The sequence below is a fragment of the Sphaerodactylus townsendi genome, linkage group LG03, assembly GCF_021028975.2.
Source record: "Sphaerodactylus townsendi isolate TG3544 linkage group LG03, MPM_Stown_v2.3, whole genome shotgun sequence".
In the NCBI taxonomy this organism is placed as follows: Eukaryota; Metazoa; Chordata; class Lepidosauria; order Squamata; family Sphaerodactylidae; genus Sphaerodactylus; species Sphaerodactylus townsendi.
Window position 1 is genome coordinate 177,403,560 of NC_059427.1, and position 13,885 is coordinate 177,417,444.

The following is a 13,885-nucleotide window of genomic DNA, read 5'->3' on the forward strand; positions in this document are numbered from 1 at the left end:
TCATGTTGACTTTCCTTCTTAAAGGCAGACCATAAACAGCATGAAACCAATTAAACTTGTACTCGATATAGAGTATTTATTGATTGGTCTGGAGGAGATAGCAAGGTTCAAGACCTGTTGCAGGAGAATCTCCACCAAACAAAGATGGAAATTTCAGAGTAAATTTCCTCCTCCTGGACTTTGTCATGGTTGTTTAAAACAGTGTGTGTAACAACTATCATAAGAGTTTAAAGTGGGGTCACTCTGGTAAGATGAGAAGTCTTTATAGTCTTCTTGCACTCACTGCAACCTTCTAACACTCATGGAAAAGAATACTCTTCACGCAAGATGTTCTTTCCATAGGAAGGCTTTTACTTTAGCAGTTGCAAGGTTACACAAGTCTATTCTATACAAGACTATCAAACTATACAGAACTCTTCAGCAAGAACCAAGTTCAACACATACAGAACTTAACTCAGACTCTACTCTATCTCAGCATATAGAAATGCATACATCAGGATACTTTTCCCCACCCAGGCCTCTCATTGGTCTAGAATTACAGTTGAATTCACCAATCATGTTAAAGGTTAATCTTTGCTACATTTTGCCTCTAGACTGACTGTCTTGGGTTGGGCAAACCTTCTGCTAACTTGAAATGACCCTTTCTGTGAACTTTTCACTCTTTTTTATATATCATGACAAAAACCTCACTCCCCACCCTTGCATGCCACCCCTCCCCTCCCCTTCCCTTGCATGGCACCCTCCCTCCCCTCCCCCTTCCTCCGCTTGGGTGGGTGGGCCATGTCCAGATGCTGGGCCCCCTCCCCTCCCTTGCATGCCACCCTCCACCGCAATAATTTGTGACGAGGCGTAAGCAAAACAAACAAACTCTTAAATTCAGGTTCTCCCAAGCCCTTTGTGAGAGCCTTTATCAAAATGCTTAGCTCAGTACTCTTAAATTCTGTTTGAGCTTAAAGCTTACTTCTCCTCTCATAAATTCCTGATTGGGAATTAAGAATATAGGGAGATACTCTCCTGACCCTCCCATCAACCAAGGAAACTCATTTAGTGGGTACTCAAAACAGAGGACCTTTTCAGTGGCAGCCCCACAATTATGGAGGAACCTTCCCAAGGAGATCTCCCTGGCCTCCTCCTGTTCAATCTTTAGGAGACAACTGAAGACAATTTTATTTATGATTGTATTTGGTTAAAGCAATTCTAAATTGTGATTTGATTTTTTTTGGTTTTATGTATTTTATGTAATCTATTTTATATATGTTATTCATATTGTAAGCTTCCTTGAGGTTCCTGTTGTGGGGAGAGGAAGGGAAAAAGGAGTTTGTAAGCTGCCTTGAGACTCCTTACAGGAGAGAAAGGCAAGGTATACATCCAAATTCCACTTCTTCCTCTTTCTCCACCTCCTTCTCCTTTTTCTTCCTTCCTCTTCTGGCTTTTGGTAGAATTGTACTGGCCCATCAATTTTTCATGCATAACAGAGTACCTTAGCTCTAATAATCAGATGCTCATGAAACATAAAGGATACTTTGGGGCAGGCTGGATAAAGGATTCCAGCAGAAGGCTTTCAGAATTGTACATATTCTTCTTTAAATGTAAGACTTGCAGCTTGATCCGGGGGATTTACTGCTTTCAAATACAGATAGCATTGCAAAGCTTATGTGGGTACCCACTGAAGATGTGGTGTATTGAAGTGGTGGGGCTTCAGTCATCCAGAATGGTTAGGTCTCACCAGTGGTAGGATTCAAATAATTTAACAACCGGTTCCGGTGGTGGGATTCAGATAATTTAACAACTGGTTGTTTACAAGCACCATTTTTTACAACCAGGTCTGCCAAAGTGGTGTAAACCTGCTGAATCCCACCACTGGGTCTCACCCTCAGTTTGCTACAGGTAGAGCTATGCAAATTTTTGTAAGCTCTGTTGGGTGACTGTGGGCCATCCTGTCCAGTCTGGATAACCCTGCTGCTGCAGCTGGAGGCTAGTTAGCTTGCTCCACCGCAAACTGGATAAATTACAGTACTTACCTTATGAAGGAAAACAGAATGGCTTCCAAAAACAATTCTGCATTTGCAAAAGAAGGGGGATCAGAAGGAGAAGTCCCATGACCGAGCACTTCAATCACAGGTGCAGGACCAACGAGCAGCCAAAACAATCTGGCTAGGACCAGGCACCCCAGATCCATGGAGCTGATCCTTGCCCCGTTGGTTTATCCCATGGAGCCGCTAGAATGGCCAAATGACTCAAGGACTGAGGGACCAACAAAGCTGTTCAGAAAGGTTCTGGCCAAGTGGACCACTGGCCCATAAAAACAATGACGGTGAGCTGCCTAAGAGCTCTGATCCCTTCTCTCATCCCATAAGAGGTGGATGTGGCCCAGTCCTATGGCCCTTCAGACCAATCTTCTTCCCACAAATGCCTCAGGATGGGGGAGCGTCTCAGAGCCCAGCATTCCCAAACACGACTCTTGTAGCTGACCCAAGAATGGACAGGAAATCACTGGTGCCTCCAAACGCAACAAACTCAGCACCAGAACACAAAGACGGGACACCTGCATTATTCCCTCAGTTCTGGAGAGGATGAAAGCACTGGGTGATGATGTCCATCACAGCTAGTCTCCCCATCCTAATGAGAAGAACTGTCTTCTTCAGAGGAGTGGGGTGTAATAAGGATGCACAAACACAGATGGTGCCAAAGAGCCAGAAAAGAAGATCAGGCAGCATTGGAAGAAGACGTCTCACATTCAACCTCTATGCTGGGATCTGCTGTAATAAAAAGGAAACAAATCAGCAGACAGAAGACCATAGATTGGGAGGCCAGGTCCCAGAGATCATCTCTAGCCCTAGACTCTGATAAAGAGGAGGGAGAGCGGTCTGGGGAAGAGACACAACAAACAAATCTCTTCCAACCAGAACATTTTCAATGATTACTGCAGAAGGTCGTTTCCACTCTAAATTATGAAACAAAAGAAACAGACCTCCATCCGCTACAAAAAAAATTGAATGCTCATGCTAAAGTGTCCCTTTCCTGAAGCATTGGACAAGATCTTCAAAAGTGAATGAGCAACCCAGGCAATAACAACTTGCTTGCAGCAATTGTCCCAGGAGTTGCACTACACTCCGGAGCAACATTGTCAAAAGACGGCAGCAACGCCTTAAAAGATCAATTTGACAAGAAGTACGAATCAGCGTTAAGGAGAGCTCATGAAGCATCGTCTTTGGCAATCTTGTGCCTTAGCTGTGCTCTCTAATTTCACCAGAGTCATGAGTCATCGCCATATTATGGGTGGATAATATGCTGCAAGACTTTGAAATGGACCCCCACACCTGTAGGAGGTCCCTACTCAAAATTAAAAGAGCAACACAGTTCCCCTCAGACTCATCATAGGATGCAATGCAATCCAACGCCAGAGCATAAGCGCCAACGTACTAGTAAGGGGTAACTTGTGGTTAAAGGACTGGAAGGTGGATCCACTTTCCAAATCAAGTCTTTCCACCGAGAAATTCACCGGCAGGCCACTCTTCAGGGACGCCACCTTGGAGAAAGAGACAAAAGAAAATAGAAAAAGCAGTGCCTTCATCTTCATCATAAGAACAAAAGAACAAGCCAGCTGGATCAGACCAGAGTCCATCTAGTCCAGCTCTCTGCTACTCGCAGTGGCCCACCAGGTGCCTTTGGGAGCTCACATGCAGGAGGTGAAAGCAATGGCCTTCTGCAGCTGTTGCTCCTGAGCACCTGGTCTGTTAAGGCATTTGCAATCTCAGATCAAAGAGGATCAAGATTGGTAGCTATGAATCGACTTCTCCTCCATAAATCTGTCCAAGCCCTTTTTAAAGCTATCCAGGTTAGTGGCCATCACCACCTCCTGTGGCAGCATATTCCAAACACCAATCACACGTTGCATGAAGAAGTGTTTCCTTTTATTAGTCCTAATTCTTCCCCCCAGCATTTTCAATGTATGCCCCCTGTATGCCCCCTGGTTCTAGTATTGTGAGAAAGAGAGAAAAATTTGTCTCTGTCAACATTTTCTACCCCATGCATAATTTTATAGACTTCAATCATATCCCCCCTCAGACGTCTCCTCTCCAAACGCTGCAGCCTCTCCTCATAAGGAAGGTGCTCCAATCCTTCAATCATCCTCGTTGCCCTTCTCTGCATGACAATCCTTGCAGTTTTATTATCAACTCCTTTCCTAATTATCCCCAGCATAGAGTTTGCCTTTTTCACGGCTGCCATTCATTGAGTTGACATTCGCATGGAACTATCAACTAAGATGCCCAAATCCATTTCCTGGTCTGTGACTGATAGCACTGACCCCTGTAGCATGTATGTGAAGTTTGGATTTTTTGCCCCTATGTGCATCACTTTACATTTTGCTACATTGAACTGCATTTGCCATTTCTTAACCCACTCACCTAATTTATCAAGGTCCGCTTGGAGCTCTTTGCAATCCTTTGCGGTTCTCATCACACTACATAATTTGGTATCATCTGCAAGCTTGGCCACCACGCTACCCACCCCTACTTCCAGATCATTTATGAATAGGTTAAAAAGCACTGGTCCCAAAACGGATCCTTTGGGGACACCCCTTCCTACATCTCTCCATTGTGAGGATTTCCCATTTACACCCACTCTTTGCTTCCTGTTTCTCAACCAGTTTTTAATCCATAGGAGGACTTCCCCTTTTATTCCTTGATTGCTGAGTTTTCTCAATGTCATCCGGCTCAAATGAAAGAGAATCCAGAGGAAAGAGCTTTACTGGTTCTGGTGGGATTTCCGGGCTGTGTGGCCGTGGTCTGGTGGATTTTGTTCCTAACGTTTCGCCTGCATCTGTGGCTGGCATCTTCAGAAGTGTATCAGCCACAGATGCAGGCGAAACGTTAGGAACAAAATCCACCAGACCATGGCCACACAGCCTGGAAAACCTACCAGAACCAGTTGAATCCGGCCGTGAAAGCCTTCGACAATACATCGAAAGAGCTTTAGCTCCTTTTGTTTCTACGGATCACAACGTGGTAGGGAGCAGAAAGACTTCAGATTGGGCAGAATGCTCAGGCAGAGGCCCAGAGCCCCTGGGAAACATTTCCCACATGGAAAAATCAAATCATTGATGGAAAAAGAGACAGGAACACTCCAGCCACCGGGGCCTCTGCATGGCGCTCTCATAAGAGGCAGACACCTCAGTTGCTGGAAGAGGGCAGCTCTCCCTCACCAACCATTGGGTACTATAAATAGTGGGACAAGGATGCAACATAGGATCCCATTCAAGACCCGCATACCTCCTTCAAACATCATGATACCCCTCATGGGGAAACTCATTTACAAGATACGGAGTGAAAAAGCACAAGCAGTGGCGTACCTTGGGGAAGCGGGGGGCATTGTCCCCAGGCACCATTCGCCTGGGTCATGTGGGGGGGGCGCATTTTGGCCACACACCTTGCAGTCCAGGAAGGCAGCAACAGCTGGAAACAAGTGCCGCAAAGGTGCCCAGTGGGCTACACGGTCTTTGGAGAAGCGGCTCCCTGAAAGGATGGCTACGAATGACCAAGCCAGGGAGGCTGCTGCCAGCATTGCTGGGGCCATGGGGCTGCCGGAGCTTGCGCCTCCAGCAACTTCGCGTTTTGGGCCTGGCCAGCGGGGCTCTAGTCCCTGCCCTGCCTTGAGAAGAGGAGGCTGCAGGGTGAGGAAGGGGGGAGAGACTTTCCTGGCTTTGGCATCCCTCCAAGCCCCACATTGCCATTTTGAAGTTCTTGGAATGTTCCCCCCCACAAGGAGTCACAGTCCACCCACCCACCGAAGCGACCTATTCTTGCGCTGCTGGTCTGTTCTCCAACTGGAGAAGATGCCTGGATGGCCCTTTTCCAGACATCATTGATGGCCCCAAATCAAGATTTAAAAGATGCCGGAGATTGGTGGAAGAAGAAAAGTCAGTTGGGCCTTTCTTTTGGCACATACTTAATAGGACTTGCAAAATATGCAGCTATTAACAGTGGCATCTGACCGTGTGCAGTGCCTTGAACTTTTGAAAGGGCTGCTGCTGCTGCTGCTGCTGCTGCTGCTGCTGCTGCTGCCCACCCACTGCTTCCACTCCCCTGCCTCTTCCCTGGCCAGCGTGCTCCAAGGCTGGTGGGGCAAGAATGCTGTTGTTGAAGGGCAGGGCGGTGGCACCATGCTGCCTTGGCAGCAGCTGCCCTTTGAGAGGTAGGCAATAGGTTGAGGGCACCCTTTTTCTCTGCCCCTCCCTGGGGGCGCAATTTTAGTACTTCCTGGGCCACAATTTCTGTAGGAATGCGACTGAGCACAGGTGATAGTCATTGAACCCCATTGACCTTGGAGAGCATGGTTCTCAGAACTGGTGAAGATGATGTCCCACCGTCAACCCTGGCCATTACTTCAGATCCCAGATTTACTGAGACAGGGTCCAATCCTCCATCAGGAACCAGCGTGGCTGATCCTGATGGCCTGGTATTTGAGAGGCTAGCTCTAAAAGAATCAGACTTTACTGAGGGAGGAAGCAATCAATATAATGGTTCAAACAAGACAACCAGCAACAAGGAAAATTTATAATCATACTTGGCAACCATACTCAAAGTGGGGGGAAACAAAAGACATAAATTCAATATCACCATCTGTAAAGGACATTATTCTCTTTCTTCTGGAAGGATGAAAGAAAGAAATAACATCAAATACATTAAAGGCACAAGCCACAGCATTATTAGAAGGGCTGAGTCACAAAGGTCTCAAAGATACCTACATAAATAAGCTCATCAAAGGAACTGTGCAACTGGCACTTCTAGGGCAGCACATATTCCCCACAGGGGGCTTAAACAAGGTCATTAAGTCACTAATGGGACCACCTTTCGAACCTCTCAAATCCAGTGAATTGAAACGACTTGTCATGGAAGACAGCATTCGTGGTAGCAATCACTTTGGCCAGAAGAGTATAGGAATTAGGAATTATATCAGTAAGGGAAGAACTGTGTACCTTCCATATGGAATCGGTAATCCTAAAAACAGATCCCTCATTTGTAACCAAGATGGAGTCACGTTTTCACATAAATCAACCTGTTGTTTTACCATCTTTCTGTCCAAATCCACAACACCCCAAAGAAAGATGTTGGCATAAGCTTAATGTAAGGAGAGCACTTAAAACGTATTTTAAAAGAACAAGGAGTTTTGGACTTTCAGATTCCTTGCTGGTTTTATGCAGACCCAACAAACTGGTCAAGGAAGCGTCTACACCTTCCATAGCAAGATAGATAAGAATGTGCATACAACATGCATACAAAGCTCAAGGCTTGTCGGCTCCATTAGGAATAACAGCACACTCCACCAGAGCCACGCAAAAACAAGAGCCCTAGAGGCTGGTGCACCAAAAGAGGACATCTGTGAGGCAGCCTTCAAAAAAGGGCCCTTCAACAAGTATTACCATAAAACTACAGGTATGAAAGTTGTGTCATATTGCTCCCCACACCCCCACACCCCGCCCCCCAGGAGGCTGAGGCACATAACTATTCCGGATAACTGAAGCCCCACTGAAATCGAACAACACATTGGAGTTACCGGAAGGTGTCTTCTGTTCAGTGGGGCGAAGTCATCCAGTTTGAAGGGAGGGAGGGAGGAAGGAACTGGGTTGAGCTACATAGCTAGGCTATGGCATGACCTGTTGCAACTGGGGTCATGGCCTAACCATTCTGCATGACTTCGCCTCACTGAACTGAGGACACGGTCAGATAAGTCCAATGTGTGAATCTCATAGGTGTAGCTACTGTAGTATAGAATGAGCACTTCCTAGGCGTACAGTTTTGCACTGCTTTGGCAAGGAGTGTTTAAACAGTGAAGATTCCGGGGAAGGCTGATGTGGTAGAATTACTGAGACTAAGCAGGTATGGATCAGATCACCCTCTGGGGCTGGAGGCCCCTGAGATTTCCATGTCAGGGTGGATTGAAACTAAATAATTGCAAATTGAAGGTGCAAAATAGTCGTATGATTTTAAAGATCAGTGTGTTACAGATTTCAACAGTTTTGTCTGTATAGGAGATTTCTTGATGTTAAGTGGAGTGACCATTTTGGAAAGAGAGTTTTTCTCTTTCAAATGTATAAAATGGAGTAGGAGAATGCTTTGGCATATGAGAAGGTGATATTTGAGGGGGCAGAAAATGTGTAATGAAAAAGATATCTAAAACAATTTTCATGGTAAGCACTATTCATTATATTTTATAATAACTGTAATTCTTCAAGCTGTGTCTATGATTGTATTTAAGGATGCATTTAACTAACTGGGTTTGGTGAATTATACTGCAAGCATAGCCATTTTTTTTTAAAGTCTGATAAAACGTAGTTGAGGTGGGAGGGATTCCATTTCAATTGCAGTGATGAAGCTGACATCTACTCCTCCTGCTCAGATCACTAAGTTATAGCTCATCTTTGTTTGGAATTTCCCCTCCTTGCACATTAGGTCGAAGATAACTTTGTACTGGAAAGTGAAAAAGAGAAATTTGTGGAGGAATTGAACGCTATTGTTTGCCAGGCTCAGGACATCATCCGTAGCCTTCCTGCAGAAGAGAGAACATCCGGCACAGACGCTGCTCCCTTGGATCTCGCCTGTGGCCAAGTAAGCTCCACTCGTTGAGCCATATGCCAAGCGTTCTGGGCAGATGTGTGCTTGCGTTGGGAAACACCCGTTTTATATTCATGTATTCATTTTTAATTCAGACAGGATCGTCTGAACAAGTTCAGATAAATCCAGCATCTACTCAAACTGGCAGTAAGTAACTTTTAAAACATTTAACATTTGGAAGGGCACCATAAAATAAAAGTTCATAATTTTATTTTAGAAGGCACTAAGTATTAGTGTTAAGCTGTCTTTCTATTTCTGATTCTGGTATAACCCTGGATGAGCAAAGGAGAGCCAGTGCTATTTTGCTCAAGCTGAGCATCCGTCTTCCGTTGGCTTGTAATTTCTAAGTGATACATGTTTCCTTTTGGCCCTGGGGCTGGACCACTTGAAAACCTGGGTCAGGACCCAAAGGATCTCATGACTAGTTCTGTGGCTAATATGGGGGTTTCGGGTATATTTCTGAAACGGCAACCCCCTTACTACACAATAAACAAATGTTGGAGCTGAGCAGGGTCTTCAAAAGCAGATTGTGCTGTGGCACAAGATTCTGCTTTTCAAAGGAAAAGGATTTAAGATTTATCCAGGCATTTCTAAGCCTTAGATGTACCTCCGGGCCCCAGCCCTGCCTTCTACTGATGGTATATGCTTTTTAATCTGTTATATGCTTTTTAATCTGTATATGCTTTTTAATCTGTTTTTATTATTGTTGTACTGCTGTCTATGCCAATAAAGGCTTGCTATCCTGTATTTTTACGTGGATACTCAATGTATTTTTAACGTACTTAACAGGTTCAGTTAATGGATAATTTTTTTTTAAAAATACTGTAATTTATAATGCCAATAAAGGCTTCTGTCTGTCTTCTGCTGATGGCTGCACAGTGGCCAAGTTGCACTGTTCGCGTTCTGGGCATATTGATGTGTGTTCATTTTCTCTTCTGTAAGAAGTGGGCTTTACAAGTAGAAGATGTAATTATTATTGCATATGGTGAGCACACACACACCCTGAAAGTTGTGTGGACTTAGTAAAGTGAATGCAGTTAACCCTCTATAGTAAGACAGGGGCATGCAATTAAATCTATCTAGTTACAAATAGAGAACCTTCTTGGTCTAGAAGGAAACACTAGTTTGGAAGGAAATCTGCTGAAATTGAATTAAATCCCTGTTTTATGGCGCATTCTGGAATCCTAATTCCTTGCTGGACAACTGGAGTTTCTTTCACGGGTAATGTACTTTGGCAATGGTTATGTTTGTGCTTCAGCTGAAGCACAACTGAAATGGTGGCGCAGGAACAAATAGTCTGCATTGCTGAATCAGAGACAAGATAGGGACAACGCCCTCCCACCAGCAGTCCGGGCCCTGCGTGATCTTACTGAATTCCGCAGGGCCTGTAAGACGGAGCTGTTCCGCCGGGCTTTTGGGGAGGCTAGCCGTTGATAGGGGCCCCCTCCATATACAACATCAAGTGGATCCTACCGTCTCTTCCCCTTTTGGGGTTAGAGGGAACTGATAGCAGATGCCATTCTTGTTTTAATGCTAATTTTAATGCTGCTTCAAGACAAGATAGGGTTTATATTTTAATTATTAGAGCCTGTATTTATTGAAATTGTGGTTTTAAATTGTTATTGTGCTCTATCTATATGTGTTCACCGCCCTGAGCCCTCCGGGGGAGGGCGGTCTATAAACCCAATCAATCAATGAATCAATCAATCAATCAATCAATCAATCAATCAATAGTTGGGGGCTGTCGCTGTCTGGTGTGCTAATTGCTACATGTCTGGGACCATGGCACAGGGGGGTCAGCTGCAGTACTGCAGCCAAAGCTCTGCTCACAGCCTGAGTTCGATCCCAACGGAAGTTGGGTTTGGTTAGCCGGTTTCAGGTAGCTGGCTCAAGTTTGATTCAGCCTTCCATCCTTCGGAGGTCTTTAAAATGAGTACACAGCTTGCTGGGGGTGAAGTGTAGATGACTGGGGAAGGCAGTGGCAAACCACCCCATTAACAAAGTCTACCTAGTTAACCTTGTGATGTGACTTCACTCCACGTGTCCATAATGACCCAGTGATTGCACAAGGGACTATGCTGTCTGGGGTGCTAATGTTTACAAGTCCAGGCCTAATTTCAGTGAAAAGACATGTGATACTGGGATGTGTAGGTCAGGAAAAAACTCCACGAGATGAGTGCAGATCCAGTCTGTGGGGATGTGGCCAGAGGCCTGCCATTTTGATGGCTACTGCTACGAAGGCTCTCTAAGGCAGGAAAAACCAATGGACGGTTCCACCCACAGATATTTTTTTTTTTGCTACATAAAAGCGCCAGTGCAGGACTGGCCCCAAAGGTCTGAAGCATGCAGGAGACCCGCTGGAGGTAGAAGGAGATATTCCATGAAAGCAGCTTTAAATTTACAGCCTGTATCTTTGTTATCCATCTCTGTTAAATAAAATCATATGTTTATGGGGGAGGGGGAGGTCATAAGTACCCATGTTATACTGCGTGGAGTAATGTAAGAAGAATCCAATTGATACTGCTGAACCAAGTTGGGTAGAAAGGATTCCTTCACTGCCGTAGCAATTGTTTAGAAGTTCTGTTTCTTAAAACCGTGGGTCTCTGCATGCAAGGCGAGAAAGACAGTGAAGGAGGAGGGCGTCTGCTCAGTGAGAGAAGAGAACAGAACTTGTGAGTCTCAGGGCTGAACTTGGCCAGGCCTCATCAGACAGTGGCTTCCCACTCCTTTTCTAAAAGCTGGCTGTGTGTGGGGGAGCTCAGGGGTCGTTTGAGTTGAGACCGTAGCATTTGGGGCAGGGTTAAACCTCTGCCTCCTGCACCATTATCCAAATCCAAAACAGCCCCAGGAGGTTGCTGCAGATGTCCCTTTTGGAAAACTGAAACAATCCAGAAAGGACCTACCACACCACAGCTACATACAACAATGTGTCATGAAAATAAATCTAGTAACGTGCTCATTTAATAAGCCTTGTGTATCAACATAAACATACATGCAAAGAACAATACCAGGAGTGAGAAACCACACCACATATACTAATCGAACAATAATATAACATCCAAAAGATCAGTGCCAAATTGCACTCCCAAGGACACGTAACTTCAGTCCTAATATCATCTGACCAGTCCTTATATAATCAGAGATGGGTTCCCCGATAATCACCTGTTTTGGGGTAGCTTATTCAGTATCGCTGATTCATGCTTGCCCATTATTGGAAGCACTGTTTCCAATAACTGGCTCTAATAAAGGCCAGTTTTGTTGTTATTCATATGTCCCTGGGCTAAGTGTCAAGGATTCACGACCCCAATCACTTCGTAAGACTTATTAAATTAGCATGTTACTGGATTTATTTTCATTACATATTGTTGCATGTGACTGTGGTGTAGTAGGTTTGGTTTTTTTACATTATTATTGCAGTTTGTTTCCACTACGCTTCGTTGTTTTGATTTGCTTGGTTTTTCACCATTTGGAAAACTGATGTGATGATACCTGCTCATATAAGTTTTCCAAAAGTGGCACACGACACCCCCCTACAGCTGTTGGGGAAAAAATAGTGCTGGAGCTGGAAGTTTCAGGCTCCCTCCAATTGTGCCCCCGAGCACAAGGTAAGTGATACAAACAAACACTGTGAACTCCTGGAATTGGACTTCCTTTGTACTGTCTGCTTAGATTCTAAGATTCAGATGGTTAGACAACAGTGCTTCTAAATGTCCCGCTAGCCGCAGGAGTGCTATTGCCCCATATGTATTTATGTACATCTTGGGGGGTGGGGGTTGCTGTTGCACATTTCAAATATGATAGAGGGGTGCTCACCCCTTATGGCTTTTCTCTCTCTTCCTTCAGGTGAATCTGTTCCCCAGTCATCTCCCGTTGGACGCTGGAGGTTTTGCATCAATCAGACAATAAGGAACAGAGAATCACAGGCACCCTGCGCTGTTGTCCAGTCAACCACAGCTGTTCCGAGGTGTCAGACAACAACAGGTGATTCTGCGCTGGGTCAAAAAGAAGGCATGAATCTTTTGTTTTACTGGTTTCTGGGACAATAACGAGTCCTCAGAACAAAGATGATAGCAAGAAACTCAGGCTCATTCTGCACATGCAGAATTAATGCACTTTCAAACTGCTTTCAGTGCTCTTTGAAGCTGTGCGGAATAGCAAAATCCACTTGCAAACAGTTGTGAAAGTGGTTTGAAAACGCATTATTTTGCTTGTGCAGAAGGGGTCTCAGACTGTTTTGAATGAGAGTAGATGGCTTCACTTGGGAAGGCTCCTGGTTGTGTTTTGACTTGGTGGCGGACTGGAGCCCTATTTTGGGAAAAGAATCCACTCCTTTAAATCTGACTTCTCATGGATGTGGGAGGCAATTCTTTGTCCTTTAGGATCTCCACCCCCTTTCAGTCAGGAAGCAGGATTCACCTCATGACCTGACTTTTATTTAATTTTTAAGTGGAATATTCTCTGTCAAAAAGACTGTATGTTTTCATGTCTTTGCCACACCTTCTAAATAATCCTTATTTTCCCCAACTAGTGTTGCGCGTAGCTTTTTGGAGGAGGTGTGGTTGCCGGATACGAAACCACTTTTTTTAAAAGAAAAGTTTGGTTATCAGGACTATTGCTTAAACTTTGCTAGCTAAAAGGAAAACCTTTCCTAACTGAATAAGTTTTCCAGCATTCAAGACTGGATTCAAGAGAGACATCTTTAAAATACTTATTTACAGGGATGTGACCACATGTATAACACAGTAAAACACAGCAGCAGCCAACAATTCCGCCAGCTCCCCTTGAGCCTTTTTCCCATTCCATTTCATATATACAGTCATTATCCAGGAAGCTTATCTCAGTTTGTTGGCAACTTCCCATAACAATCAGACACTTCCAGCCTTGACACTCAACAAAGAATTCAGAGTCTAAACCAAAATGCTTCTTGGGGACATTGAGGAATGAAAATAAAGCAACCCCAAAGTCACTGTGTTCTTTACAAGGTAAGTACTATCAAAGCCAAAATCACAGACAGAGGTTGCCAGATTGTCATGTATCTAAGAAGAATGCAAAACTGCTATTTTCAACTGTGTCAGAAGCAACCCAATTGCACAAATGGGCATTCCAGATTTGCACTGTTGTTCTAAGAGTTAATATTCCTCTCTCCCCACCAAAAATCCATTAAGAGTATGGGAAGCAATTCACCTGTGCAAGCAAATACAATTTGTGACACATGAACTGAAAACCAACAGCCACAGAAGTCAGTAAATGGTACAAGGGCAAAGATGCCA

The 13,885-nt window shown here is 44.6% G+C and overlaps 1 protein-coding gene and 1 long non-coding RNA gene across 22 annotated transcripts in view; one reads left to right on the forward strand and one right to left on the reverse strand.

Moving 5' to 3' along the window:
* LOC125429710 overlaps positions 1-13,885 on the reverse strand; it is a 398,924-nt gene that overhangs the window by 123,510 nt on the left and 261,529 nt on the right. The gene's annotated exons all lie outside the window — the stretch shown is intronic.
* WNK3 (WNK lysine deficient protein kinase 3) overlaps positions 1-13,885 on the forward strand; it is a 143,583-nt gene that overhangs the window by 97,937 nt on the left and 31,761 nt on the right. For all 21 annotated transcript variants that reach the window (XM_048491036.1, XM_048491040.1, XM_048491034.1 and 18 more), the window contains 3 exons: positions 8,454-8,609; positions 8,711-8,762; positions 12,459-12,596. In XM_048491036.1, the coding sequence (XP_048346993.1) occupies positions 8,454-8,609; positions 8,711-8,762; positions 12,459-12,596 (346 nt within the window). The remainder of the gene's footprint in view (positions 1-8,453; positions 8,610-8,710; positions 8,763-12,458; positions 12,597-13,885) is intronic.